Raw genomic sequence first — 26,043 nt, 5'->3', positions numbered from 1 at the left:
TGTACTGAAAGTAACTTTTTATTTGAGTTACAATTATTTACATGTAATCAAAGACAACGTCCTCAAAACCGGTACAAACTTTTTTCGTCCTGCAGCGGTCTTTGTATTTTTTAGTTTTTTACTTCAAAATGACAACTCAGAAATATTGTAGAAAATAAAAATATCAGCTTCAGAAAAAAAAAGTCTAGCATTCTAACATCCACTAACCACTATTTACAGGTGTTTACATTCTGAAATTCCTTTCATTATAGAAACCGTTTAACAACCCAACGGAAGCAAACAGAAAAACGGAACGGACCTAACTGAATTTGTCCAATAGAAACCCTTGTTTTGTTTGTAAAAACATTTTGCAACAGAATCGTCATAATGGATACATCCTAGATTTGCAACACAACTTGCAGGTAACAATGTCTGTTCAATTGCAGCTCTACAAATCAGAGGGAAATGAAATCTGTATGGCAGTCATTCAATCAGTATCTTATTGGAGCACAGGACTAGTTAGAGTAGCTGAAAGGAGGTTTAGGGGTACTGGTTCACCGCTCAGAGTAGGAAGGTAATGTCCAACATGATGACTTAAGACACAAGGGGCAGTAAATAAACACTACAACCCTGTCCAGAGGCTACCACCACAAGCAGATCGGAAAGGATAGGTATAAGCAGTATGGTAGTTACTTCACTTTTCCCTCCGATAAACTAGGTAGAAGTGTCACCATTTTACTATCCAGTGCTCACAGACTTGGGGGTGCCTAGGGGGGTTGGGGTTAGGACAGGGATCACCAACGCAGGGTACTAGGTGTGCAGGCTTTTGATAATTACTGCAGGGCTGGATGCAACCTGCACCCCCTGCAGCTGTCCAGGACCAGGTGGTGAACCCTGGGCTTGGTTCTGGATCAGCGCTACTTGAAGTGGTAAGATACAATACCCACCAGAGGAGGCTGGTGAGGGGAGAACAGCTCGTAGTAATGGATGGAGTGAATGGAATGGTACCAAACGTGTGGCCATTCCAACCATTACTATGAGACTGTCTTCTTCATTTAAAGTGCCACTAACCACCGCTGACACCCACAGTATGGGCAAACAACAATGTTCAATGAGGATTATGCCAGTTGGCCGAGGTTTGGTTATTATTAATGTTAGTCCGGTTTACCAGGGTTTCTGGGAGTGTAATGAAACCCGTACAAAGAGCAGTTATTATATCCAGCCACTTCAAGTGATGTGTTAGGTGGAACATGTAAAAGGTAAGGAACTGTAGAGACTTGAAGCATCTCACACAGCATAACCACAATCATAAAAACGACCAATTGCAAATTTAAAACACAAAACTCAGTTTGACTGTAAAGTCAAATTTGGAAGGGCAATGAGTAAAACATTATTTTTTTTAAAGTATTCAAGTGCCATTATTTAAAAACAAATACTTAAATAACATCAGTCATCCTGAACTTCTGATTTCTTAAAAGTAGAATGATGTTACATTACATGACCTTGTGAGAATAACTTAAACAAGCATTGAAGAAAACTCCAGAAGATTTCAACTTGACCGCGAGCTTATGCAAATAGCATTATCAGAACTGAAATTTAGAGGGGCTTTCTACAGTTCCCTTCCCTTTTCTACAACCATCACAGGCCATCGTGTGTGTGGTGTGTGTCTTGTTCTTCAGAATGAGAACACATGTTGAAGCAATGCCGGGGACACTGTTGGGACACCGATGATCTCTGGTAGATTCTCTGTACAGCCTGTCCTGCTGGGGATGCCATATCTGACATAACCTTGCTAAGGTTGCCAGATCTGGTGGGACCCTTGTTGGGTTGCCAGATCTGAAAAGATGTCCCCTTATCTGCACTCAGAGTGCAAAGAAGGGTTCACTAACAGTGGTCCAGATAGTCTATGACACGAGAGATGGACTTATGCCCTGTGGTGCCAAATGCACACTGAAAAAGAGATCGGAGAGAAAGTAAGTTAGCTTGTATTGTGCTCGTATGTAAAAGGAGAAAGAGATGCTAGCTCATTATCAAAAGACGTCACCTACTTACAGTAAGGTTCATGAAATTTAAGAACTTCTTCAGCATTTCCGTCATTATTGAGAAATCTCCCTTGGGAAGGTTTTCCCGCACAGTTGTCACATTAACCTGAGGAGAGAGAATGAAGCAAATACACATTAAGGGGCAAAATTTCCCTCTCACAAAAATACGCAACCAGCTGAAATAACTAAGCAATGACAAGTTATTTTCAGCTCACCTTTCGGTGCATCTGCACAGATCTTGGTCAACTCTGCACCGATGTAGGTTGAGCAGAAAATGACTCATGAGGTGTTTAGGGGAGAAGGCTACTAGCTTTCCCACGAATTTTCATTTATCGATGGGCTACAACGGTACTCAAGCTTTGAACTACGCTTTTATGTTACCTATATTAGTAAAAAAAAATGTTATATAAATTGTTTATATTAGTCAAAAAATAGCCTTTGTGCTTTTATGTATTCTGCAATTGTATTGTGTCATGTTAGGTTTAATAGTTTAATAGCCGTGGACAGAATCAAGCTCTCGCAAGTGAAATCTAATGCAGCATTTATGCAACTGAACTGCAAATGAACTGGAATGAGCGATCAGGTTCTTTTCTCTGCTTCCTCTCATATTGTTATTTGTTTATCAGCTAGGACAGAGGTAAAGGGGAAAGAGAGAGAGTTGCTGAATAAGTGTTCCGGAATCGATCGCGTGTTGCAGTGGTATAGGAGTTCTCGAGGCAGTGGCTTAGACCACCATAGGCCACGATCGGGTTATTCTAATCATCATGGACAAAGTAGAGCACTGCAGTTGCCTTTACTTTTCACTTACTTGTTAATAAGTATATATACATAGATTTTTTAATTTTTTTATTTCACCTTTATTTAACCAGGTAGGCAAGTTGAGAACAAGTTCTCATTTACAATTGCGACCTGGCCAAGATAAAGCAAATCAGTTCGACACATACAATGACACAGAGTTACACATGGAGTAAAACAAACATACAGTCAATAATACAGTAGAAACAAGTCTATATACGATGTGAGCAAATGAGGTGAGAAGGGAGGTAAAGGCAAAAAAAAAGGCCATGGTGGCGAAGTAAATACAATATAGCAAGTAAAACACTGGAATGGTAGATTTGCAGTGGAAGAATGTGCAAAGTAGAAATAAAAATAACGGGGTGCAAAGGAGCAAAATAAATAAATAAAATAAATACAGTAGGGAAAGAGGTAGTTGTTTGGGCTAAATTATAGGTGGGCTATGTACAGGTGCAGTAATCTGTGAGCTGCTCTGACAGCTGGTGCTTAAAGCTAGTGAGAGAGATGTGTTTCCAGTTTGAGAATTTTGTAGTTCGTTCCAGTCATTGGAAGCAGAGAACTGGAAGGATAGGCGGCCAAAGAAAGAATTGGTTTTGGGGGTGACCAGAGAGATATACCTGCTGGAGCGCGTGCTACAGGTGGGTGATGCTATGGTGACCAGCGAGCTGAGATAAGGGGTGACTTTACCTAGCAGGGTCTTGTAGATGACATGGAGCCAGTGGGTTTGGCGACGAGTATGAAGCGAGGGCCAGCCAACGAGAGCGTACAGGTCGCAATGGTGGGTAGTATATGGGGCTTTAGTGACAAAACGGATGGCAGTGTGATAGACTGCATCCAATTTGTTCAGTAGGGTATTGGAGGCTATATTTTGTACATGACATCACCGAAGTCGAGGATTGGTGGGTTGGTCAGTTTTAAAAGGGTATGTTTGGCAGCATGAGTGAAGGATGCTTGTTGCGAAATAGGAAGCCAATTCTAGATTTAACTTTGGATTGGAGATGTTTGATGTGGGTCTGGAAGGAGAGTTTACAGTCTAACCAGACACCTAAGTATTTGTAGTTGTCCACGTATTCTAAGTCAGAACCATCCAGAGTAGTGATGCTGGACGGGTGGGCAGGTGCAGGCAGCGATCGGTTGAAGAGCATGCATTTAGTTTTACTTGTATTTAAGAGCAATTGGAGGCCACGGAAGGAGAGTTGTATGGCATTGAAGCTTGCATGGAGGGTTGTTAACAGTGTCCAAAGAAGGGCCAGGAGTATACAGAATGGTGTCGTCTGCGTAGAGGTGGATCAGAGACACACCAGCAGCAAGAGCGACATCATTGATGTATACAAAGAGTCGGTCCAAGATGATTGATTATTGCCATTGTCAAGATTAAATTTCTCTTCCTGATATTTTGCAAGGGGAAAATACTAGCACTGCACAGATAACACTATTAGCAAAAGGCTCTAAGGAAAACGCCACTCTAAGAGACCTACCATCAAGACAGAAGAATAGCACTGGTTTGCAGTAGCCTATACAGATGTAGGATCTTAATTTGATCAGCCTGTTGCAGGACAACATTCCTGTAATTAAAAAATTGTAGGCTATTTGAGGCTTAAAAAGGATTCTGAAGTTTATAATTTCCACTTTGGAATTCAAGACATTTTTTGTAATGGAAAATCAAATCAACCCCTAATGTCCAAGTACAATCCACATTTCCTGTTGCTGCAGGATTATTTTCCTGCTGTAGCAAACTGGTTCAAATTAAGATCCTACATCTGTACTTAAAACCTGCAAACGTAATCAAGCCCTTTATTGATTAGTTGAATCAGGTGTGTTAGTGCTGAGATGGAACAAAAGCCTGCACCCCCAGTGCGAGGAACATGGTTGTCGCTAGTTTGCCGGAAGCTTACCTGACTGCCCTGACACAGACAACCCAGGAGCAGAGCTGTGTAGGAAGCCACAATGCTGTCCTCCATGTGCTTCCCAGCATGCTGCAGAGCTACACCACCACAGAGAGAGAGGGTGAAGGAGAACAACACTCAACATGGAGTAGTGATACTATTGGAAACTGTTACAAAAAAATATTTTACACAGACCCACATCTTTACCTTTGTTGAGATCCAGCTCCTCGTCTTCCTCGTCTTTCTTTGTGTCCTTTTCCTTGTCATTCTCACCGTCGTTGGTTTCTGCAGCGACCCACTGGATCTCGCCCGATGTCTCCTGCCACTCCCCGCTCTGGTCCTGGGGCTTGGGAGGTTCGCTGATGAGGTCATCAGTCCGCGCCTCAGCCAATATGGCTGCTCGCTCCCGCTCCAAGAAGAACTGTGGACGGAGGAAAAGACAGTCAAACTCCTGCCAGACAGACATTAACTCTGGCCGTCGGCTAATCATCCGGTTACAGACTCATTTTCAGCCGGCTACTTATTCCACTTCATATTAACTATGATGAACAATATGAATCTTTCTAGCAATCTATTGATAGGATAGGCTCCTGTCAGTCACAAAGCAAGTGATGACAGGGAAACACATTCTGCCTCCCAGTACAATGTGTGTGCTTGTGGTTGGTTGCCGTCAAATTTATTTACAGAGGAAGAGAACATGATGCTCGTGAATCTGCATGTCAGTGGTAACAATTAGTTGAAATCCACAACAGCCTAATTAGTGTTTTCTGGCACATTCATTTATTTCCTTTAGAGTGTTTCACAGTCTATTTACTGTGCTTTGACAAGTGAACAGCAAGTGTTGACTAGTTTATAAAAAGGTGTCCAACTGACTGAATAAAGTCGATCTCCTATATCCCTTTACCATTAGTAAATGATGCAAAGTAGTTATGACCACATTATCGCATTGGGGCAAGTAAACCAAAGGGTTTTGCCAGACAGTGATGCTAAAAGTGAGTGACTCGTCTAGTCGGTCAGTGTGGCCTAACGATCGCATCGGCGAGAGAGACGTTTATTTGGCTCACTACTTTGCACAGGCTCCTGATGTGCCTAGGCTTTTTGGTGATTATCTGCAGATAAATTATGAAAACATTCAATGAAGATGGTGAATCATCACTGCAGGAACAATAGGTAGAAGAGAGCCTCATTCTGGTCCAAATATGATCATTAGGGCCCTCATGAAATCCAGGTATTAAAACAGAATTCAACAACATTCAAAAATGTATTGACCTTAGTAGCGAATAAACTAAATGTATTGAAAAGGCATTATTTTCCCGAGATAATCATACGACATGAACAGAATGCATCCGTGAATCCCATTTCCTGCAACTTTCTAAAAGCCAACGAGAATGCCCCCATCTGCGTGTGTGTGCACGCGTCTACCACTTTGTGTAGCCGTTAGCGATGATTTTGACAGTCAAAAATCTACATCTCAGATTTTTCCCAGACCTCAAAAGTGGTCTCATGTGGCTTAAGCATTGTTGTGGATTTAGAAAACCAACTAAATTGGATGATCTATACAAAAAATATTAAAAAATAAGTGATTTGAGAGCAAAAACCTGACAAAATATAGAAATTTGGGAACCTGGAAAAACAAAAAAACAAATTTAACAAAACTAAACGAGATCAGGCAACAAATAAACAGATTTTATAGGGCCCTACCTAATGATCTATTGAAATTAATTTAGGCTAAGTAAAATCAGAACGATAAAACACTTTACTAAATATTCCTGATCATATAGGCCTAGACGATATCCAAAATAACTAACAATACACGTAATTCATACATATATTTTTCAGTAATTTAAATTGTAAAAATAATGCCTTTCGACAATTCACGACACATTTTCCAATCTGGGAGGTAAAGTTAATAATGTCGCTGTGTATTTCTAATGGAATCAAGGCATTAGAATGTACCAGAGGACACCAAAAGAGCTCATTCAGCAAAAAGGAATTCAGCCGGGGGCTACTCTATGTACTTATGGAAGACGCAGACAAATGCACAAGAGTAACTCAATAACCCGTGTTTTTCGATCTTCTTGCTACAAATTCCCTTCAAAATGATTCTGAAGTGGTAATAACCTGCACCAGAGCAGCCAGGGCACTTGAAGAGGAGCCCTTGGTCTTCTTCTCAGCCTCACCCTCTGTAAGGGCTGCTGTAGCTGGATCTGTGGAGGCTAGGAATTGTTCAGGGGTCTGGGTCTCTTCTCCCCCTGCCTCTCCCTGGATGCCTTCAGGGGTCTGGGTCTCTTCTCCCCCTGCCTCTCCCTGGATGCCTTCAGGGGTCTGGGTCTCTTCTCCCCCTGCCTCTCCCTGGATACCTTCAGGGGTCTGGGTCTCTTCTCCCCCTGCCTCTCCCTGGATGCCTTCAGGGCTGGTTGAACTGGTGAACTCCATGTCCACCAGACAGTGGCGGTTTCTGGCACTGTACTCAACCAGGTTAATCAGCAGCCCCAAGCCCTGTACCAGCGTGCACACACACACACAGACAGGAGGAGAGGAGCGATGCTGTTAAAAAGGCTCAAGGACATACACTTCATTGAGACCCATAATAAAACATTGAGCACAAACAACCTGCAATTACTACATTGAAGCTTCGGTTTTAATTACTACCTAGGCATTCATTAAGTGGCACTTCAATGAAGTGGGTACACAGGAACCACATGTTTCAAAGATGGGTACAAGTAACTGGATTTGTGTAATCATTTCCATTAAGGCCTACAACACACACAGCGCCTCTCACCAGGACTCTGATGTCAAAGCGTTGTTCCTGAGGTATGTAGCGTGGGACCCGTAGGACACAGTTGAGTGCTGTGATGATGAGCCGGTCCTGCTCTCCAGTCTTGGTGCTTCCCCACTCTAAAATAAAACACAGTACAGTCCAGAGTTACCACTCTGCCGCCACCCTGCAGCTAGCTGGGGTGTGTTATGAGGACTTTAGCACAGCTGGGATGCGATCAAAAGAGACGAGGAGCAGAGAAACAAGGCACTAGGATTGGGAACGCATTGCGCTAGCTACAATGTTGCTCGATGTAGAGGTCATGTTGATGCAGTGATATTACCATTGTCGTGGGTGAGATTGAGTAGCACCCCTATGACTGCCCTCATGCAGTCCTCAACGGCCTTGCCCACGTTGCTGAAGCTGCAGTGGAGCAGCGCCGTGCCTGACGAACACAGAGAGCTGTTCACCTCCCGGCTGTAGCGCTGAATCATGTCCTCACAGTACCGCAAACCTCTGAGAGAGATGAAGCAAGAGAGAGAAATGAAGCAAGAGAGAGAAAGCGAGATGGCGCGAGCGATAGAGAGAACGCAAGATGGAGCGAGCGAGCGATGGAGTAAGCGAGCGTGGGTGTCAAAAGATTAGCATGCGTTTCAGTCTCACCTGGCAGAGGACACTATGAGCTGAGAGTCCTTGTAAGCGATCAGGTAGCCCTGGTTCTCTGGGTTCTGGACAGTCACCTGCAATGGAAGGACAGAAAGACACACTAGACTGATGTTGAAATGCCTTTTCAATTGTCAAATCAAAGCTGGTCAGATGAGGCGGAGAGTGCAGAGTCAATGTACTTTCCCCTCTTGTATTCAATGAATGGATTTCAAACCTCTGAGCCTGCCAACACTCCTTGATGTTGTACTTACACTGTCCAGTACTCTTAGACACCTCTCTGCCCCCCATAGCGATGACACCAGCTTCTCCTTGTCTTCCTCTTGGCTCAGGTTCTGAACACATTCTTTCACTGCAGAAGACAATAATTCACATGTATGCCAATGACTATGTTCTAACAAAGTAAGATGTCATAGATAGGAAGTCTCATAAGTTGCATCTTAAGTGAACATAATAATAATAATAATAATAATAATAATAAGTAGTGACTTGTATTTATTGGATCATTAATGTTTTATAATACAACAAATGCAAAATATTCAAATAGTTCCAGTCATTTCAATGTTTAACAGTTTATGAAAAGTGTATTTCCCAGTACTGACTTTTACATGAGTATGTATTGCTGTAGACTTGACTGCCAGATGAGACCAACTCAAAGTAAAAAGGACAAAACAAACATTTCATAACCTACCTGGCAGCCTTAACAAAAAATAACCTCAAGTCAAAACTGTTACAACACACACCTTTATCTACAATGTGGTCCAGGCCTCCCAGTAAGCGCAGCTCCTCTTTGAACCAGTCCCCGGCCCTCTTCGAGGTCAGAGACAACAGGGTCTCCATGGCCAGGTGACACGACTGCAAAACAAACAAAGTGCTATAGAAATCCAACTCACCATCATCAATACAAAGACATTATTCTGATTGACCCCGCATACCGTGATGTTCTCCAAGTCCAGGTGCTTGTTGTGAACTGTCTCACATAGCTTGCGGATCTTCTCCTTGACCTTGGTCATCTCCTTGGCAGTGAGCTGGTCCTGGTGGTGGCCCGAGTGGTCGTGCTCCAGCTCCAACAGTCTGATCATCAGCTCCAGACTGGCCCGGTCCAGGTCCATGTTTAACCTGTCTCTGCTTAGGATGTACATCAGAGAGGCAGTACACAGGGCCAGGTTCTGGAGAAGAGGAAGGGAGAGCGGCAACAATCAGTTCAAAAGCATTTGGCTGCAGGGGAAGATCTTAAATATTGTCCTTGTTTATTCAAATTCAGGTTCAATAGCAAAATGTGAAGTGTCTACAGGACAAATAGGTCATCGCCACAAATAAGCTGAGGTAGATTTATTGAAACACACTGGTTTTGTTACCATTAGTTTGGGTCAGTTACTACAGTTTGAGTCAATTGTGGTTGTAGACGTCAGATTCCTACCGGATGCAGCGGGGCATCATTCAACATCTTGAAGACCTGAGCCACCTTCCCTCTGGCCCGTAGGTGCATCCGGAAACTGGGCTTTGCACACCTTGCAGCTAAACTGATTATACTAGAGAGAGGCGCAAGAGAGGGGGAGAGTGTTGGAAGAAGTTCAGAGGAGAAGAGCACATAAAAGGATTAAGTGGACAAGTAAAAATAATGAAAGATGCTTAAATATATATAAATAAATCGCTCCATGTTGTCCTCTTGGATTGAGCACTCAGTGCCTTCGGAAAGTATTCAGACCACTTGACCTTTTCCACATTTTGTTACATTACAGCCTTATTCTAAAATGTATTACAATCACGCCCCCCCCCTCTCAATCTACACACAATATGCCATAATGACAAAGCAAAAACTGGTTTAAAAATATATAATCACATATACAGTTGAATTCGGAAGTTTACATAAACTGAGTTTAAACGTTTCACAATTCCTGACATTTAATCCTAGTAAAAATTCCCTGTCTTAGGTCAGTTAGGATCACCACTTTATTTTAAGAATGTGAAATGGCAGAATAATAGTAGAGAGAAGGATATATTTCAGCTTTTTTATTTCTTTCATCACATTCCCAGTGGGTCAGAAGTTTACATACACTCAATTAGTACTTGGCAGCATTGCCTTTAAATTGTTTAACTTGGGTCAAACGTTTCATGTAGCCATCCACAAGCTTCCCACAATAACTTGGGTGAATTTTGGCCCATTCCTCCTGACAGAGCTGGTGTAACCGAATCAGGTTTGTAGGCCTCCTTGCTCGCACACGCTATTTCAGTTCTGCCCAGGAATTTTCTATAGGATTGAGGTCAGGGCTTTGTGATGGCCATTCAAATACGTTGACTGTGTTGTCCTTCAGCCATTTTGCCACAACTTTGGAAGTATGCTTGGGGTCATTGTCTATTTGGAAGACACATTTGAGACCAAGCTTTCACTTCCTGGCGGATGTCTTGAGCGGCTTTTCAGGTTGTGTCGATATAGGACTTGTTTTACTGTGGATATAGATACTTTTGTACCTGTTTCCTCCAGCATCTTCACAAGGTCCTTTGCTGTTGTTCTTGGATTGATTTGCACTTTTCGCACAAAAGTACATTCATCTCCAGGAGACAGAACGCGTCTCCTCCTGAGCGGTATGGCGGCTGCGTGGTCCCATGGTGTTTATACTTGCTATTGTTTGTACAGATGAACGTGGTACCTTCAGGCGTTTGGAAATTGCTCCCAAGGATGAACTAGACTTGGAGGTCTATAATTTGTTTTTCTGAAGTCTTGGCTGATTTCTTTTAATTTCCCCATGATGTCAAGCAAAGAGGTGCTGAGTTTGAAAGCTAGGCCTTGAAATACATCTAAAAGTACACCTCCAATTGACTCAGATGTCAATTTGCCTATTAGAAGCTTCTAAAGACATTACATCTTTTTAAAAAGGCACAGTCAACTTATCTTCTGACCCACTGGAATTGTGATATAGTGAATTATAAGTGAAATAAATCTGTCTGTAAACAATTGTTGGAAAAATTACTTGTGTCATGCACAAAGTAGATGTCCTAAACGACTTGCCAAAAGTATAGTTTGTTAACAAGAAATTTGTGGAGTGGTTGAAAAACGAGTTAATGACTCCAAACTAAGTGTATGTAAACTTCTGACTTCACATTTACATAAGTATGCAGACACTTTAGTCAGGACTTTGTTGAAGTACCCTTGGCAGCGACTACAGCCTCGATTCTTCTTGGGTATGACGCCACAAGCTTGGCACGCCTGTATTTGGGAAATATCTCCCATTCTGCTCTACAGATCCTCTCAAGCTCGGTCAGGTTGGATGGGGAGCGATGCAGCACAGCTATGTTCAGGTAGCTCCAGAGATGTTCGATCAGGTTTAAGTCTGGGCCACTGAAGTACATTCATACACTTGTCCTGAAACCACTCCTGCATCGTCTTGGCTGTGTGCTTAGGTTTGTTGGGTTCGGGTTCACCTCCCTTACCAAGACCCTTCTCCCACTATTGCGCAGTTTGGCTGGGCAGCCAGCTCTAGTTAGAGTCTTCCGAACTTCTTCCATTTAAGAATGGAGGCCATGATGTTCTTGGAGATCTTAATTGCTGCAGAAATGTTTTGGTAACCTTCCCCAGGTCTGTGCCTCGACAAAATCCTGTCTTGGATTCCTTCAACCTCATGGATTGGTTTTAGCTCTGACATGCACTGTCAACTGTGGGACCTTATATTGACAGGTGCCTTTCCAAATCATGTCCAATCAATTGAATTTACTACAGGTAGACTCCAATAAAAGTTGTATAAACATCAAGGATGATCATTGGAAACAGGATGCACCGGAGCTCAATTTCAAGTCTCTTAGCATAGGGTCTGAGGAACTGAATACTGCTTTTTATTTTTAATACATCTGCAAAAAATTCTAAAAACCTGTTTTCATTTTGTCATTACGGGATATTGTGCATAGACTAAATTAAGAAAATTCCTCAATGCATTTTAGAATAAGGCTGTAACACAATAACATTTGGAAAAAGTCAAGGGGTCGGAAGTCTTTCCGAAGGCACTCTGTGTGTGTGTGTGTGTGTGTGTGTGTGTGTGAATATGGAAATGTTAAATAAGAGCTCTTTTTGCCAAGGTGGACAATGTTGAGTGGGTTTATCTTACCTAAGGCATCGTGTGTTGAGTGGCTGGCTGCTCTTCAGGCCCGTCTCCAGGTACTCAAAGTCATCAGTGAACTCCTGGTTTTCACCAAACTCTACCACATCGTTGAAGTGCTTCACATTATGCACAACCGTGTACAGCTACAAGGGGGAAGAGATAATGACTGACATTTACACAAGAAAATGGCACTGAACATTGAGCAAAATAACAATGATTTAAAATTGTTATCTAATGCAAGTGTCTGTGTGCATGTGTCTGTCCAAAGAAAGAAAAAGAGAACATTTTCACAGCATGCAAAGCGGCTCCACTCGATTAGTTCCATTAGCTGACTGGGATAATACTCCCTTATCAATAACTATGTGTGTGTACACAGGCCACCAGAGGTTTTCTAAGGCGAAGACACTGCCCAACAAGATCGATTTGGTTCAGTTCCTCTTGGTAAGGGGGATGTGCAACCAACTGTCTGGTCAAGAGCACAAAGACAAATCTGCTAGTTGTGGCCAGGCCTTAATGAAACAGCATGCTCCTCAGGAACCCTCCTGCCCATACTGTGTTTTAAATTAACAAAGACAAGCTTTACACAGCGCTCTAAATGGACATCAACAGTCTAAACTGTGTTTGGAATGAATAACGACTGTGTGTGGCCTGCGGGAGAGAAAAAAATAATCCATACAAGCACGCAAACGCAAATTGTGAAAATGGCATATAAGTGGTCGGGTGATGTTAACAGTGCAAAGATCATGCCGACTGTCGAGTGAGTGAAGTGTCACCCAGCATGCCTGGCTCACCTCCTTGTGTTCCTTCCTGCATTTGAGAGCTGTGACGATGTCCTGGTAAGGCTGAGTGGGGATGGTCACAGACTTGATGACTTTGGGCGGTGGGGGAGGCGCTTTGAACAGGCCGTCGTCTTTGTGAGAATTGGTGTCTTTGCTACTTCCGCTCGATATGCTGGCCTGGAGAGGGGAATAAATCAAAAAGCAAAGTTAGACGAGACAAACTAAATCTAGTTCCAGGTGCCCTTGGACAATCTAAAATGTCTCCTATTGGGACATTTTCAAAGTCTTGACTAAGCAGAACACAGCTAATATTGATTTAAATTTCCCCCTCTGAAATCTCAAGTAGGTGAGGCTGCTATTTGGGCAATGCATTATTTCTAGGACAACGCATTGTTAGACAACGCATTGTTATTGGCTTACTAGAGATCGCAAATTCAATACATAGTGTGCGAATCTGTGTGTGACCAGTGTAAGGCAGAGACCTGGCAGTGTCCTAGAGTAGTTCTCACCGGAGCAGTGTGCGCGCAGGCAAGGGGTGGCAGGGGAATCTCCTCAGGCTCAGGCTGGTTCCAGTGGCGAGCATTGTACACAGCTTTAGCAGGGGACTGCACAACACACAACCACAGGTACATGGTAAGTACAGTAGCACTGGGAATGATTACAGTACAGCTTTCAGTAGTAGTAGAAAGGATTCATGATGAACTAGCAAAACAAACCTAGACTTCCTCAGTTTTGGGAACAGTAGTTACTAGATAAATCTGACTTATTAGCCTCATCACAATACCATAGGAGCTAATAGTGGAGAATTGTATAATAAACAACTTCATAACGTCTAGACTTATGACGCTACGTGGCTCTCTGAAGACTCCTGGACAAAAACGGTCACTTCTTTTCACTTTGACCAAAACCGACTTCCGAAATAAATACATTAGTCCCCTAAATCGCACCTTGGGGACATTTAAGTTCATCTTATACTATTATCCTATCATCTCCACGACTCAGGAAGCTCACTTTAATAAAAATTCTATCCATTTGGAGAAAAAAAACATTAGATCTGCTATAAAAGTGGTGAGTTTGTGATGGAAGGAATACAAACATCAGACATGCTTTATGTTTTAATGATACCGAATAGGTCTACCTAGGAAATGGGTATGTTCAGACACTGCATTCTAATGGAAAACTATCCATTTTTGAAGTCGTCTAGTGCAGGGTTTAGCAAACTCGGTCCTGGGTCCCCCCTTGGTGCACGTTTTGGGTTTTGCCCTAGCACTACACAGCTGATTCAAATAACCAACTCATTATCAAGCTTTGATTCTTTGAATTAGCTTTGTAGTGCTCGAGCAAATAAAAAACATGGACCCAGGTGGGCCCCAGGGCCAAGTTTGGGAAACCCTGGTCTAGTGCATGTCCTGAATATGACTTGCCTATATTGAGAGGTGTTGTGATTAACACAAACCATGTGGGATTTTTTTTTGCTATGAAACCAGCAGACCGATTGGTATCGAAAAAACATTACTTGCATCATTTCTGATTCCGTTTCCCCTCCTTGCCCTCACCACCTTCCCTTGCCCTCACCACCACCATCCACCCATGGTTGGAGGACCTGGTGGAAACAGTACCTGTCAACACATTTTGGACACACCTACTCATTCAAGGGTTTCTTTATTTTTACAATTTTCTACATTGTAAAATAATAGTGAAGACATCACAACTATGGAATAACACATGGAATCATGTAGTAACAAATCAAAATGTTTCATAGTTTATGTATTCATTATTATTCTAGAAAATAGTCCAAATAAAGAAAAATCCTTGAATGAGTACGCATCCAAACTTTTGACTGGTACTGTGTGTGAGATATATATCACACACACACTATAAAATATTAAGAACCCTCCTAATATTGAGTTGCACCTGGTCAGTATGTCATGGAAAGAGCAGGTGTTCATAATGTTTTGTACATGCAGTATAAAGTACTCCTATATGTTCTGTACTCCAAGTGAATCGGCAAATCAACCAATCCCTCATGTCCACAGACTAATCCATCTTTCCCAGTCTATCACAATTGTGCTACATCTTGTTTTACTGTGATTTCACAAGAGTCTTGAAACACTATTTGTACCATGTCTACAGATATTGCCCAACAAATAAATATTTTACCTAAGAGTATAATCATATTTTCCATGAATAGACTGTGGTTTTTCAGATCTAACAGTACTGTTTGTAGGTTCACCTGAGCACAGACATTAACAACCACTGCTAGACCTGACTGCAAATGCGAGCCACCGAAAGACAGTACAAAAAGAGATGATCTATTGATTCTGTTTCTTCATTGCAGTCTTTTCACAGAGCTGACTGTTCAATGCCCCATACATTGCACATTATTTGTGTGTAGCGGGAATTTTAGTTTAAATTGAAAATAATGGATTGATGCGTCAAATGTTTTGTATCAGTTCATATTGTGACATGAAATCTGTCTTGAATTTTAAGCTGTATGTTGTCAAACCTCTCAACCTGAAGTGAAACGGATATATTTTATGATTCACACTAGTAATTTTAAGCCATGCATGGTTTTTGATTGGCGGCAGACAACCTAATTAATTCCTCTCTTTTGAGTAATTGCCTTTTCCATTTTTGTGGCAGAGCTACAATGAGCGGTTTATATTTTTGCATGTTCCATCAAAACAAGTATGCGAGTAAAGTATGTCAGACCAAAAAAAAGAATGATGGAGCTGATGGAAAGAGCAAATGTCTGTAAACCTTTCAAATGTCGACAAAACAAAATACGCTAGATATGGGTGGATAATTTGTCGTCTGTGAAATAGATCATGTGACAAATGGCAGCGGAAAGAATGTATTACCTAATAGATAGAATAACTAATGTCTTGGTAAATTACTCAGACCCCTTGACTTTTCACTTTGTTACGTTACAGCTTTAATAATTAATTCATATAAAGAAAGAAGTATCTATATATTTTTTTAAAAATCCTCAGCAATCTACAAACAATACCCCATAATGACAAACCTATGGTAAATTCAATTGATTGGACATGATTTGGAAAGGCACACACCTGTCTATATAAGGTCCCACAGTTGACAGTGCAGGTCAGAGCAAAAACCAAGCCATAAGGTTGAAGGAATTGTCCGTAGAGCTCCGAGACAGGATTGTGTCGAGGCACAGATCTGGGTTAGGGAACCAGAAAATGACGGAAGCATTGAAGGTTCCCAAGAACAGTGACCTCCATCATTCTTAAATGGAAGAAGGTTGGAACCACCAAGACTCTGCCTACAGCTGGCCGCCCGACCAAACTGAGCATTCAGGGGGGCCTTGGAGGTGACCTTCAAGGAGGTGACCAAGAACGAGATGTCCCTCTGACAGAGCTTCAGAGTTCCTCTGTGGGGATGAGAGAACATTCCAGAAGGACAACCTCTGCAGCACTCCACCAATCAAGCCTTTATGGTAGAGTGGCCAGGCGGAAGCCACTCCTCAGTAAAATGCACGTCAGCCTGCTTGGAGTTTGCAGAAGGCACCTAAAGACTCTCAGACCATGAGAAACAAGATTCTCTGGTCTGATGAAACCAAGAAGGAACTATTTGGCCTGAATGCCAAGTGTCACGTCTGGAGGAGACCTGGCACCATCCTGCTGTGGGCATGTTTTTCAGTGGCAGAGACTGGCAGACTAATCAGGATTGCGGGAAAGATGCAAAGTATAGAGAGATCCTTGATGAAAACCTGCTCCAATGCACTCAGGACCTCACAATCAGGCAAAGGTTCTCCTTCCAACAGGACAACGACTCCAAGCACATAGCCAAGACAACGCAGGAGTGGCTTTGGGGACAAGTCTCTGAATGTCCTTGAGTGGCCCAGTCAGAGCCTGGACTTGAACCCGATCGAACATTTCTGGAGAGAACGGATAGGCCCCAATAAGTACACAGACGATGCAATCGCCATCACACTGCTGTCATGACTGGCCTGTGAGGATCAAGTTACTGTGGATCACAGTTCTACAGAGATCTCTCTCACTCCCGCAGAGGGGGAGAGGTATAGAGGGATTGAGGTCTGTGTCTGAGTTCAGCCCAAAACTACAGAACATCAAATGAATGGCTTGATTAGAGTATCTAGTTTAAGAAACAGACGCCTCACAAGTCCTCAACTGGAAGCTTCATTAAATAGTACCCGCAAAACACCAGTCTCAACGTCAACAGTGAAGAGGCGACTCCGGGATGCTGGCCTTCTAGGCAGAGTTGCAAGAAAAAGCCATCTCAGACTGGCCAACAAAAATAAAAGACTAAGATAGGCAAAATAACACATACACTGGACAGAGGAACTCGAGGAACTCTGCCTAGAAGGCCAGCATCCCGGAGTAGCCTCTTCACTGTTGACGTTGAGACGGATGTTTTGAGGGTACTATTTAATGAAGCTGCCAGTTGATGACTTGTGAGGCGTCTGTTTCTCAAACTATACACTAATATACTTGTCCTCTTTCTCAGTTGTGCACCGGGGCCTCCCACTCCTCTTTCTATTCTGGTGAGAGCCAGTTTGCTCTGTTCTGTGAAGGGAGTAGTACCAGATCTTTAGTTTCTTGGCAGTTTCTCGCATAGAATAGCCTTCATTTCTCAGAACAAGAATATACTGACGAGTTTCAGAAGAAAGTTCTTTGTTTTTGGTCATTTTGAGCCTGTAATCGAACCCGCAAATGCTGATGCTCCAGATACTCAACTAGTCTAAAGGCCAGTTTTATTGCTTCTTTAAAATCAGCAGAACAGTTTTCAGCTGTGCTAACATAATTGCAAAAGGCTTTTCAAATGATCAACTAGCCTTTTAAAATTATAAACTTGGATTATCTAACAAAACATACCATTGGAACACAGGAGTGATGGTTGCTGATAATAGGCCTCTGTACACCTATGTAGATATATTTAAAAAATAATATCAGCCGCATCCAGATACAATGTCTCCACTATCTGATCAATTTGATGTTATTTTAAAATGGACCAAAAAAATAAGTACTTTTCTTTCAAAAACAAGGACATTTCGAAGTGACTCCAGACTTTTGAACAGTAGTGTACATATTACCTCGACTAAACGGTGTCCCCGCACATTGACTCTGTACCTGTACCCCTTGTATATAGCCTCGCTATTGTTATTTTACTGTTGCTCTTTAAATTATTTTTAACTGTTTCTTCTTTTCTGCATTTTTTCTTAAAACTGCAGTGTTGGTTAAGGACTTGTAAGTAGGCATTTCACTGTAAGGTCTACACCTGTTATATCCGACGCATACGACAAATAACATTTGATTTAACATGCACTGGATAGATACCGCAGGTGTAAACGGTACAGTGAAATTCTTACAGTGCAGAGTACTGTTGAGGAACTGTTGCTGCTCAACTCAGTTACTGTGGCTGGTGCAGTTACTACTTATTATTGGAATTCAAACAAATCTGTTGGTCCTCTTAACTGGCTTAATCACTCATTTTCATGGTCAATCTAGGCATGTCAATTATGAAAATGGTGCGACTTTCCGCTTGATTTGGTAAAATGTTTGAGTGGAGGAGAGAGGTTCTTGTGACGTTTCTGAAGAGTCATGTAATTAGGCCCGTCCCATTCATCTGCCTGGCAAAAAAACGCTTTTATATATCCAGTGAAGCAAAGCAGACGTGATCCTGTCATTGATTCCAGCACAATTACCCCTTCAAAAGAGAATGTTCTCTGGCTGCTCACTCACCCTTGAGTGCTTGAAACATATTGAACATATCATCCCCATAGTGACAGCAATTGTTGCTCGTATCAGTGTTACCTCATGAGCACAGCTACACACACAAACAAAACTCTTTCCATACACAATCTCACACACACACACACACACACACATATACAATCCACACACAGAAACATCAGACTTCGTAACTTCCTCATAGGGATGTGAATGGTTAACCGTTAAATCGATTAGCCGCCGAAGATGCATTTGACAGGTTATCGGTCTATAGGTTAATTTACATAATGATGTGTATTAAATTGGTGCATATGTATTTTCATTAGTCGCTAAGTAGCTTAGTTGTCACACGCGCACAGCTAATTGCACTTTGGCAAATATTTAATGCCTTTTTATTAGCGGTTTCATTCCAAGAGTTGCATGTTCAATAATAGGCTATAGCCTTTTGACTAAGACGATAGGCCTGCTATTGTCCGTTCCTTGTATGCATGCATAGTAGGCTATTTTCTGTGGGTCGCCTAATTTTACTGTCAGGAAGAAACAGAACCGTTTGTTGACCAGTTAACGAGGTTAGGTTAGCTGGCAGCAAAACGGACAGAAATGTGCATCCCTCCTCCCTCACCTTTTTTGGTCCACTGAAGATCTTCCTGCCAATTTCCTTGGATGTGTCCCCTTGTTTTCCTGAACGACCCTTCTGCTCTTCAGACCCACCAAGGTTAGAGTCATCAGAAAACTCCAGAATATCTGAGTGGGGGAGCAGCACAATGAGGTTAACAGTGGAATCAACATGATAGAAATACATCTACAATAGAAAGGCAAACTGACAGTAAGCAAAGCATGAGCCTAACAAACTATCATTGTTCACACACACACACACAAACAACAACAGTCGTGAAGAGGGCACGATAATGCCTCTTCACCCTCAGGAAGCTGAAAAGATTTGGCATGGGTACTCAGATACTCAAGAGGTTCTAAAGCTGCACCATTGATAGCATCTTGACTTGCTGCATCACCACTTGGTATGGTAACTAATTGGCATCTGACAGCAAGGCGCTAGAGGGTAGTGCGTATGGCCCAGTACATCAATGGGGCCGAGCTCCCTATCATCCAGGACCTCTATACCCAGGCGGTGTCAGAGGAAGGCCCTAAACATTGTCAAAGACTCCAGCCACCAAAGTTATAGACTGCGCTCTCTGCTACCGCACAGCAGGTGGGGCCAATGCAACAAGTCTGGAACCAACAGGACCCTGAACATCTTCTACCCACAAGCCTGCTAAATTATTAGTCCAGGTTAACTATCTGCATTGACCTATCTGCATTGCACAAACTTTTAACTCATCACATATGCTGCTGCTACTGTTTATTATCTATCCTGTTTCCTAGTCACTTTTCCCTAGTTTTATGTACATATCTACCTCGTACCCCAGCACATAGTCTCTGTACTGGTACCCTGTGTATATAGCCAAGTTAACATTACTCATTATGCATCTATTCCTTGTGTTATCATTTTTTTCTCTTTGCGTTGGGAAGGGTCGTAAGTAAGCATTTCACTGTTGGTCTACACCTGTTGTTTATGAAGAATGCATCAAATAATTGATATTTTGACAGTATGACATAGCTTCTCTCACCTGTTTTTCATACAGCTAAAGCCTTTTTTACCTATAGACAAACAAAAACAGTATATATATATATATATCACCTGTATTGCTGTTGCTCTGGCTGTCCTGAGAGTCGCTGGGCTGAGGGCTATCCACACTAACAGACATGGCTGCTACCGCCACTGCTGCAGCCTTCTTGGCCTTCCTCTTCACTTTGACATGGGTGCCATCCTCTTCGTCACTGTCGCTCTCGCTGAGGTCGTCAAAGCCAAAGTACTTGATCTTGTAGCTGCTGCCGCCGGCCGTGGGGTCCGCACCATCCTCCCCCTCCTGGTCACCCTTGTCCTCAAAGCCGAAAAATTCCAGCTTGGTCTCCTTCTTGGATTTACTCTGGGTGGTGCGGAACCTGATGTTACAAGAGGAGAATCATTTAATTTCAAATCAGCAGCTGACAAGGAACACACGAAAACATAGTCAAAGGATTCAAATGTCTTCTAAAAACAAAAGAGGTGCTTAAATTGAGAGAACAGAATCACCTAAGTCTCAATGTAGTAGAACAATTTGGTAAACCACATATAGAAAACAATTATAGGGGCAAACTAAAGTAAGTGGGTATAAGAGACATTACGTGCTCAACGGTAAATGTATACCACCGTTCAAAAGTTTGGGGTCACTTAAATGCCCTGGTTCTTGAAAGAAAATAATAACATCAAATTGATCAGTAATACAATGTAGACATTGTTAATGTTGTAAATGACTATTGTAGCCTAAAACGGCTGATTTTTAATGGAATATCTACATAGGTGTATAGAGGCCCATTATCAGCAACCATCACTCCTGTGTTCCAATGGCATGTTGTGTTTGCTAATCCAAGTTTATCATTTTGAAAGGCTAATTAATCATTAGAAAACCCCTTTGCAATTATTTTAGCACAGCTGAAGGCTGTTGTGCCAATTTAAAGAAGGCGACTCCGGGATGCTGGCCTTCTAGGCAGAGTTGCAAAGAAAAAGCCACATCTCAGACTGCCCAATAAAAGATTAAGATGGGAAAAAGAACAGACACTGAACAGAGGAACTCTGCTTAGAAGGCCAGCATCCTGGAGTGGCCTCTTCACGGTTGACGTTGAGACTGGTGTTTTGCGGGCACTATTTAATGAAGCTGCAAGTTGAGGACTTGCGAGGTGCATGTTTCTCAAACTAGACATGCAAATGTACTTGTCCTCTTGCCCAGTTGTGCACCAGGGCGTCCCATTCCTCCTATTCTTGTTAGAGCCAGTTTGCGCTGGTCTGTGAAGGAAGTAGTACACAGCGTTGTACGAGATCTTTAGTTTCTTGGCAAATTTCTCGCATGGAATAGCCTTCATTTCTCAGAACAAGAATAGACTGACGAGTTTCAGAAGAAAGTTCTTTGTTTCTGGTCATTTTGAGCCTGTAATCGAACCTGCAAATGCTGATGCTCCAGATACTCAACTAGTCTAAAGAAGGCCAGTTTTATTGCTTCTTTAAATCAGCACAACAGTTTTCAGCTATGCTAACATAATTGCAAAAGGGTTTTCTAATGATCAATTAGCCTTTCAAAATGCTAAACTTAGATTACACAACATGCCATTGGAACACAGGAGTGATGGTTGCTGATAATGGGCCTCTATGCCTATGTAGTATTCCATAATATTTTTTAAAGAAATCTGCCGTTTCCAGTTACAATAGTCATTTACAACATTAACAATGTCTACACTGTATTTCTGATCAATTTGATGTTATATTAATGGAGAAAAAAATCCAATTATTTTCTTTCAAAAATATGGAATTTCTAAGTGACCCTAAACTTTTGAACGGTAGTGTACATTTGTACAATATCAAGCAAGTAGTACCAAGCATGTCATGAAGGACCAGTGGGAGGGAGGAGTTAGAGTGTACTGTCTGGACCACAGCCAGTGGAGTCGTTTACCTGTTGGGTTTGGCTGGAAGTACGTCTGCCTTCTTCCTCAGCCGTCCCACCTCCCCCAGGTCAGTAGGGGGTGTGCTGGTGATGAGCTCGTCCATGCTGCGCTCTATGGAGTCCGGGATGGTGACGTTACACACCGACAGGCAGGATGGATGCATCACCGTGTAGTCCCGTACCCGACCCCTGCCAGCAGGTTTGGCCACCGTCGTGCTAGCATTAGCACCGCCGCTACCGCTGGCAGCGGACACACTGTTGGACTTCAGTGCAGCCGGAACGCTGGCGGCTACAGGCAGTTTGACGTCGCAAGCAGCAGAAGTATCTGGAACGTCAGAGGCCTTGTTGGGTTTGGGACGGATGTATTTCCTAGTGTTGCAGGGCCTGAGGAGGAACGGGGAGGGGGGAAGGTTGTCAACAACAGGCTCGGCCAGGGCCTCCTGTTGAGCACTTTTCATCCCAGCTGAGAGCCCATCCTGGGAAGAAGAGAACTGTGAGTCTCCGCTAAACCCTGGTGCCTCAGCTGAGTCTTTTTCCTGGAGAGGGTCCATACTAGTGGAGGTAGAAGACCTCTGGGTCCCTATTAAGCTCCATTCCACATAGGGGTCCTTGGGCACAGTCTTTGTAACAGAGGACTGAGCAATAGGCTTCTGGTTACTGTCCGATTTACTTCTGTACAAGGACTGGCTACTCTTTTCTGCACCCTCATTAGACAATGTTTGCTTGCCTGTGAGCACAAAGCAGATGAAAAAGCAAGTTAACAGAAGGAAGCATTATTACATTCTACACAAGCATTATATTGTAAAATACAGTTTCAGACTTTGTTCAACACGGTTGTTTGGTTTGTATCATTTCTAAATCAGTTATTCTAAATTAAATGGGTACAGACCTGCTGAGACGATAGTGTTACAGTAAAGCCTGATCTCTCTTTAGAGAGCTATCAGGGAGAGACAAAGACGAGATAAGCTGACACAGAAGCTGCCAGCAGAGTGTAACAAGCTCACAAGGGAGCCCTTCACTTTATCTGCTCCAGAAATATCCACACACCACCACTCTCATCATAAGCAATATCACAAGGATCATGTGAAGCAGTTGTCCTTACATAATAAAAATTGCAACAACAAAAAATGAAATACAATACGCATGGTGTTCTTTAGCTACTGTAGACATACAAGTATTCTACAAGCACCTGTGGAAACATGTTCCCACCAGACACACAGCACACACATCAGCTCTACTGAAGGTGGTTGGTGTGTCTGTCTTAAAGTGCTTGTGTTTTACGAGCACTTTAAGACAGACACAGGCTCAAGCTAGACTTTTGAGTGCCTCCTCTCATGAAAACATGTCCAACATGTTTAAAGCCAACAGTAAGTCAGTTTTCTTGCATCCAGTTCTTACCTGTAGCTGTGCTGTTCCTACTGTTATCCACTGGGACTGTGGTTGTAGCAGGTGGCGTATTACTGGCCTCACCTTCAGCTGGTTCAGACTGGGGCACACTGTGGGAGGTGACAGGATTGGACTCATCGTCACTGTCAAAACCAAAAGGATCCTCTGAGCTGTCGTCATCCTCAATGCGGGGCCTCTTGAGTAACTCGACTACCTCAGGCTTTTGAAGGGGCCGCTTGGAGCCCAGCTGGGCCTTGTAAGTGGTTTCTCCCCATTTGGTGCTCAGTGTGGCCTTCTTGTTGGAGAAGACCTCATCAAATTTGGAGTTGGCCTCCCCTCCCTTACGGCTGTAGGTTTTACCAAATCTGGATGTCATGTTGATGAATGTTACATATTCTCTGTGGGTGTAACACGAGAAAACAATACATTTAGTTAACTAGAACAATATTTATCTCATGCAAAGCTGGTGGGTGGTGTGAAGGCCTACCTGCAAAATAGATTGGATGTTCTTTTTCCCTGAATACAGTTTATAATGTAGTAGCTGATTAAATCAAACGACTAGCTATCAGCTTTAGCTCTGCCGCTGAGGTTCGAGATTACGTTACTAATAAATTAGGTGTGATGGGGGTCATTGCAATGATGGATTCACTAAAACCATTAGCCGACTAAGCTCAATCAATGTTAGTTTATTCGGCTAGATAGCTATCCAGCTCTAGTTAGCTAACGTTTCCTTTCAACACTGATCTCAATCTATGATATGTCCAGCACTAGTAACGTTAACAGCTAGTTAACCAGCTAACTAGTTACACATTGAAATTAAACATAGGCGCGATGTTGCGTAGCCAGCTCACTGGCCAACTAGTAACGCTCAACTCATGACACCGCTGACTGGGCCAATGTAAGAAAAAGGCCGGACATCTGCTAAGAACCAACATTAGCCATGTATAGTAGTTAGCTAACGTTACTGCTAACTGTAGCTAGCTATGTTTACATGTCTAACGCGTTAACGTTTGCTAGCCAGCAAATGCAAAGTTAAAGATGTTATTTTCTGTAACAAAAAGGTGTCGAAATGCATCTCTCAAAATTAGGTACCTAGTTACATGTTAAAACAAGATATGGTCCGAAATGCGCTTTAAAACACCGAAAACACACCTCTCTCAACTCAGTGGGACCGCTTCTTCTGCACCCGGCTGGGCCTAGTCTGACTCCGGCGTACTGTAATCGCACAAAACAAGCCTTAACTTCGTGAAACAACGATTGCTACCGTTTACAAATACGACGCAGATGTACCAGGGAAAAACGCGTTTAAAGAGCTACATTGATAACCGAAATTGTCATGAATTCTTCCCAGATTCCGGACTTAATTTATTTTACAGCGCCAGTGACTGCCATTAAAATTTACCCTCCCTCTGACTTCGGATGTGGCCAAGAAAATTGCGTCACTTCTCCACAAGATAGCCGTTGACCAATCATCGAATATAATGTTTTGTAGTGCCCAAGCGACTTTGACGAGTTGTGTCAGTAAACGTGTGTGTGATTGGATAAAAACTTAAAGAAAAGTGTTTTCGATGGAGCGCAAAGAGAGGGTGTGCGAATACATTTCTGCATAGTTCTGCAGAAGTATACTGCCCCCAGTGTGGAATGAGCACATAACTACTGTAACGCCATAAAATCTGATATTTGAGATCAGTGTTTGTAAATCATAACGTCCTTCCTTGACGATCAAATAAAAATGTGCCCTTTCTGGAAAATCCAGCTTGACGAGCTTGGTGAGCTGGTTGACAAGCAGTAGCGGTGCGTGCCTCCACTATTCCACTATTAGCCTACAACCTACCCAATAGTTGTGTGTTAGGTACAAATTCGAAACAAAGTTGTAGCATGTATAAAAGCATTTTAAAATACAAATAAGCTTTGGCACTGAACTGGGATCAAGATGTATTTAAATGAACACTTCTTCATGAACAGCTTTGGGGCAAGTGGTCAATGCTGAAATCACTGGCTATTACTCAGACTTGAAGTACATGGAACAATTGTATGGCCTGTAGGCCTACGTCTGAGCAAGGAGAATGTAATGATTGATGTACAATCACAGAAACAGAAGAGGAAAGCTCATGTAGAACCACAGGGGGCTGCTGAGGGGAGGAATGCTCTTAATAATTTCTGGAATGGAGTAAACGGAATGGTATCCACGTGTTTAATGTGTTCGATACCATTCCAATATTCCATTCCAGGTGTTACTACCTCCCCAATTAAGGTGACACCAGCCACCTGTGTGTAGAACATGACTCATTGCGACTGGTAGAGATTGCCAGGGGACTAATCTAAAACACAGGTATCATAACCCCTAGAAGTCAGTTTAGCTCAGCTATGTGAATGACATCACATGGCGATGGTTAAAAGAAAGTGATTTT

The 26,043-nt window shown here is 42.6% G+C and overlaps 1 protein-coding gene across 3 annotated transcripts; it reads right to left on the bottom strand.

The window, feature by feature from the left end:
* LOC139412061 (wings apart-like protein homolog) lies at positions 1–25,068 on the bottom strand. Of its 3 annotated transcripts, XR_011634662.1 has the most exons (21): positions 24,785–25,055; positions 23,645–24,030; positions 22,256–22,973; positions 20,410–20,714; positions 19,333–19,454; positions 13,506–13,601; positions 13,009–13,173; positions 12,224–12,360; positions 9,544–9,655; positions 9,059–9,292; positions 8,867–8,978; positions 8,378–8,475; positions 8,124–8,200; positions 7,804–7,976; positions 7,485–7,600; positions 6,824–7,201; positions 4,910–5,123; positions 4,712–4,800; positions 2,032–2,127; positions 1,174–1,929; positions 1–451 (listed from the first exon to the last, which is right to left on the bottom strand). XR_011634662.1 is itself a non-coding variant. In XM_071158858.1 (20 exons), the coding sequence occupies exons 2-20, from the start codon at positions 24,006–24,008 to the stop codon at positions 1,864–1,866; spliced, it is 3,672 nt and encodes a 1,223-aa protein (XP_071014959.1). In that variant the 5' UTR covers positions 24,009–24,030; positions 24,785–25,068; the 3' UTR covers positions 1–1,863. The 3 variants fall into 3 exon arrangements, 2 of the variants coding, with proteins under 2 accessions (XP_071014959.1, XP_071014966.1); XM_071158858.1 differs by having other exon boundaries at positions 1–1,929; positions 24,785–25,068; XM_071158865.1 differs by having other exon boundaries at positions 1–1,929; positions 24,120–25,059.
* Positions 25,069–26,043: the final 975 nt, after the last annotated feature.

The sequence above is a fragment of the Oncorhynchus clarkii genome, chromosome 1 (assembly GCF_045791955.1).
Source record: "Oncorhynchus clarkii lewisi isolate Uvic-CL-2024 chromosome 1, UVic_Ocla_1.0, whole genome shotgun sequence".
NCBI lineage: Eukaryota > Metazoa > Chordata > Actinopteri > Salmoniformes > Salmonidae > Oncorhynchus > Oncorhynchus clarkii.
This window is presented reverse-complemented; position numbering and strand designations above follow the sequence as displayed.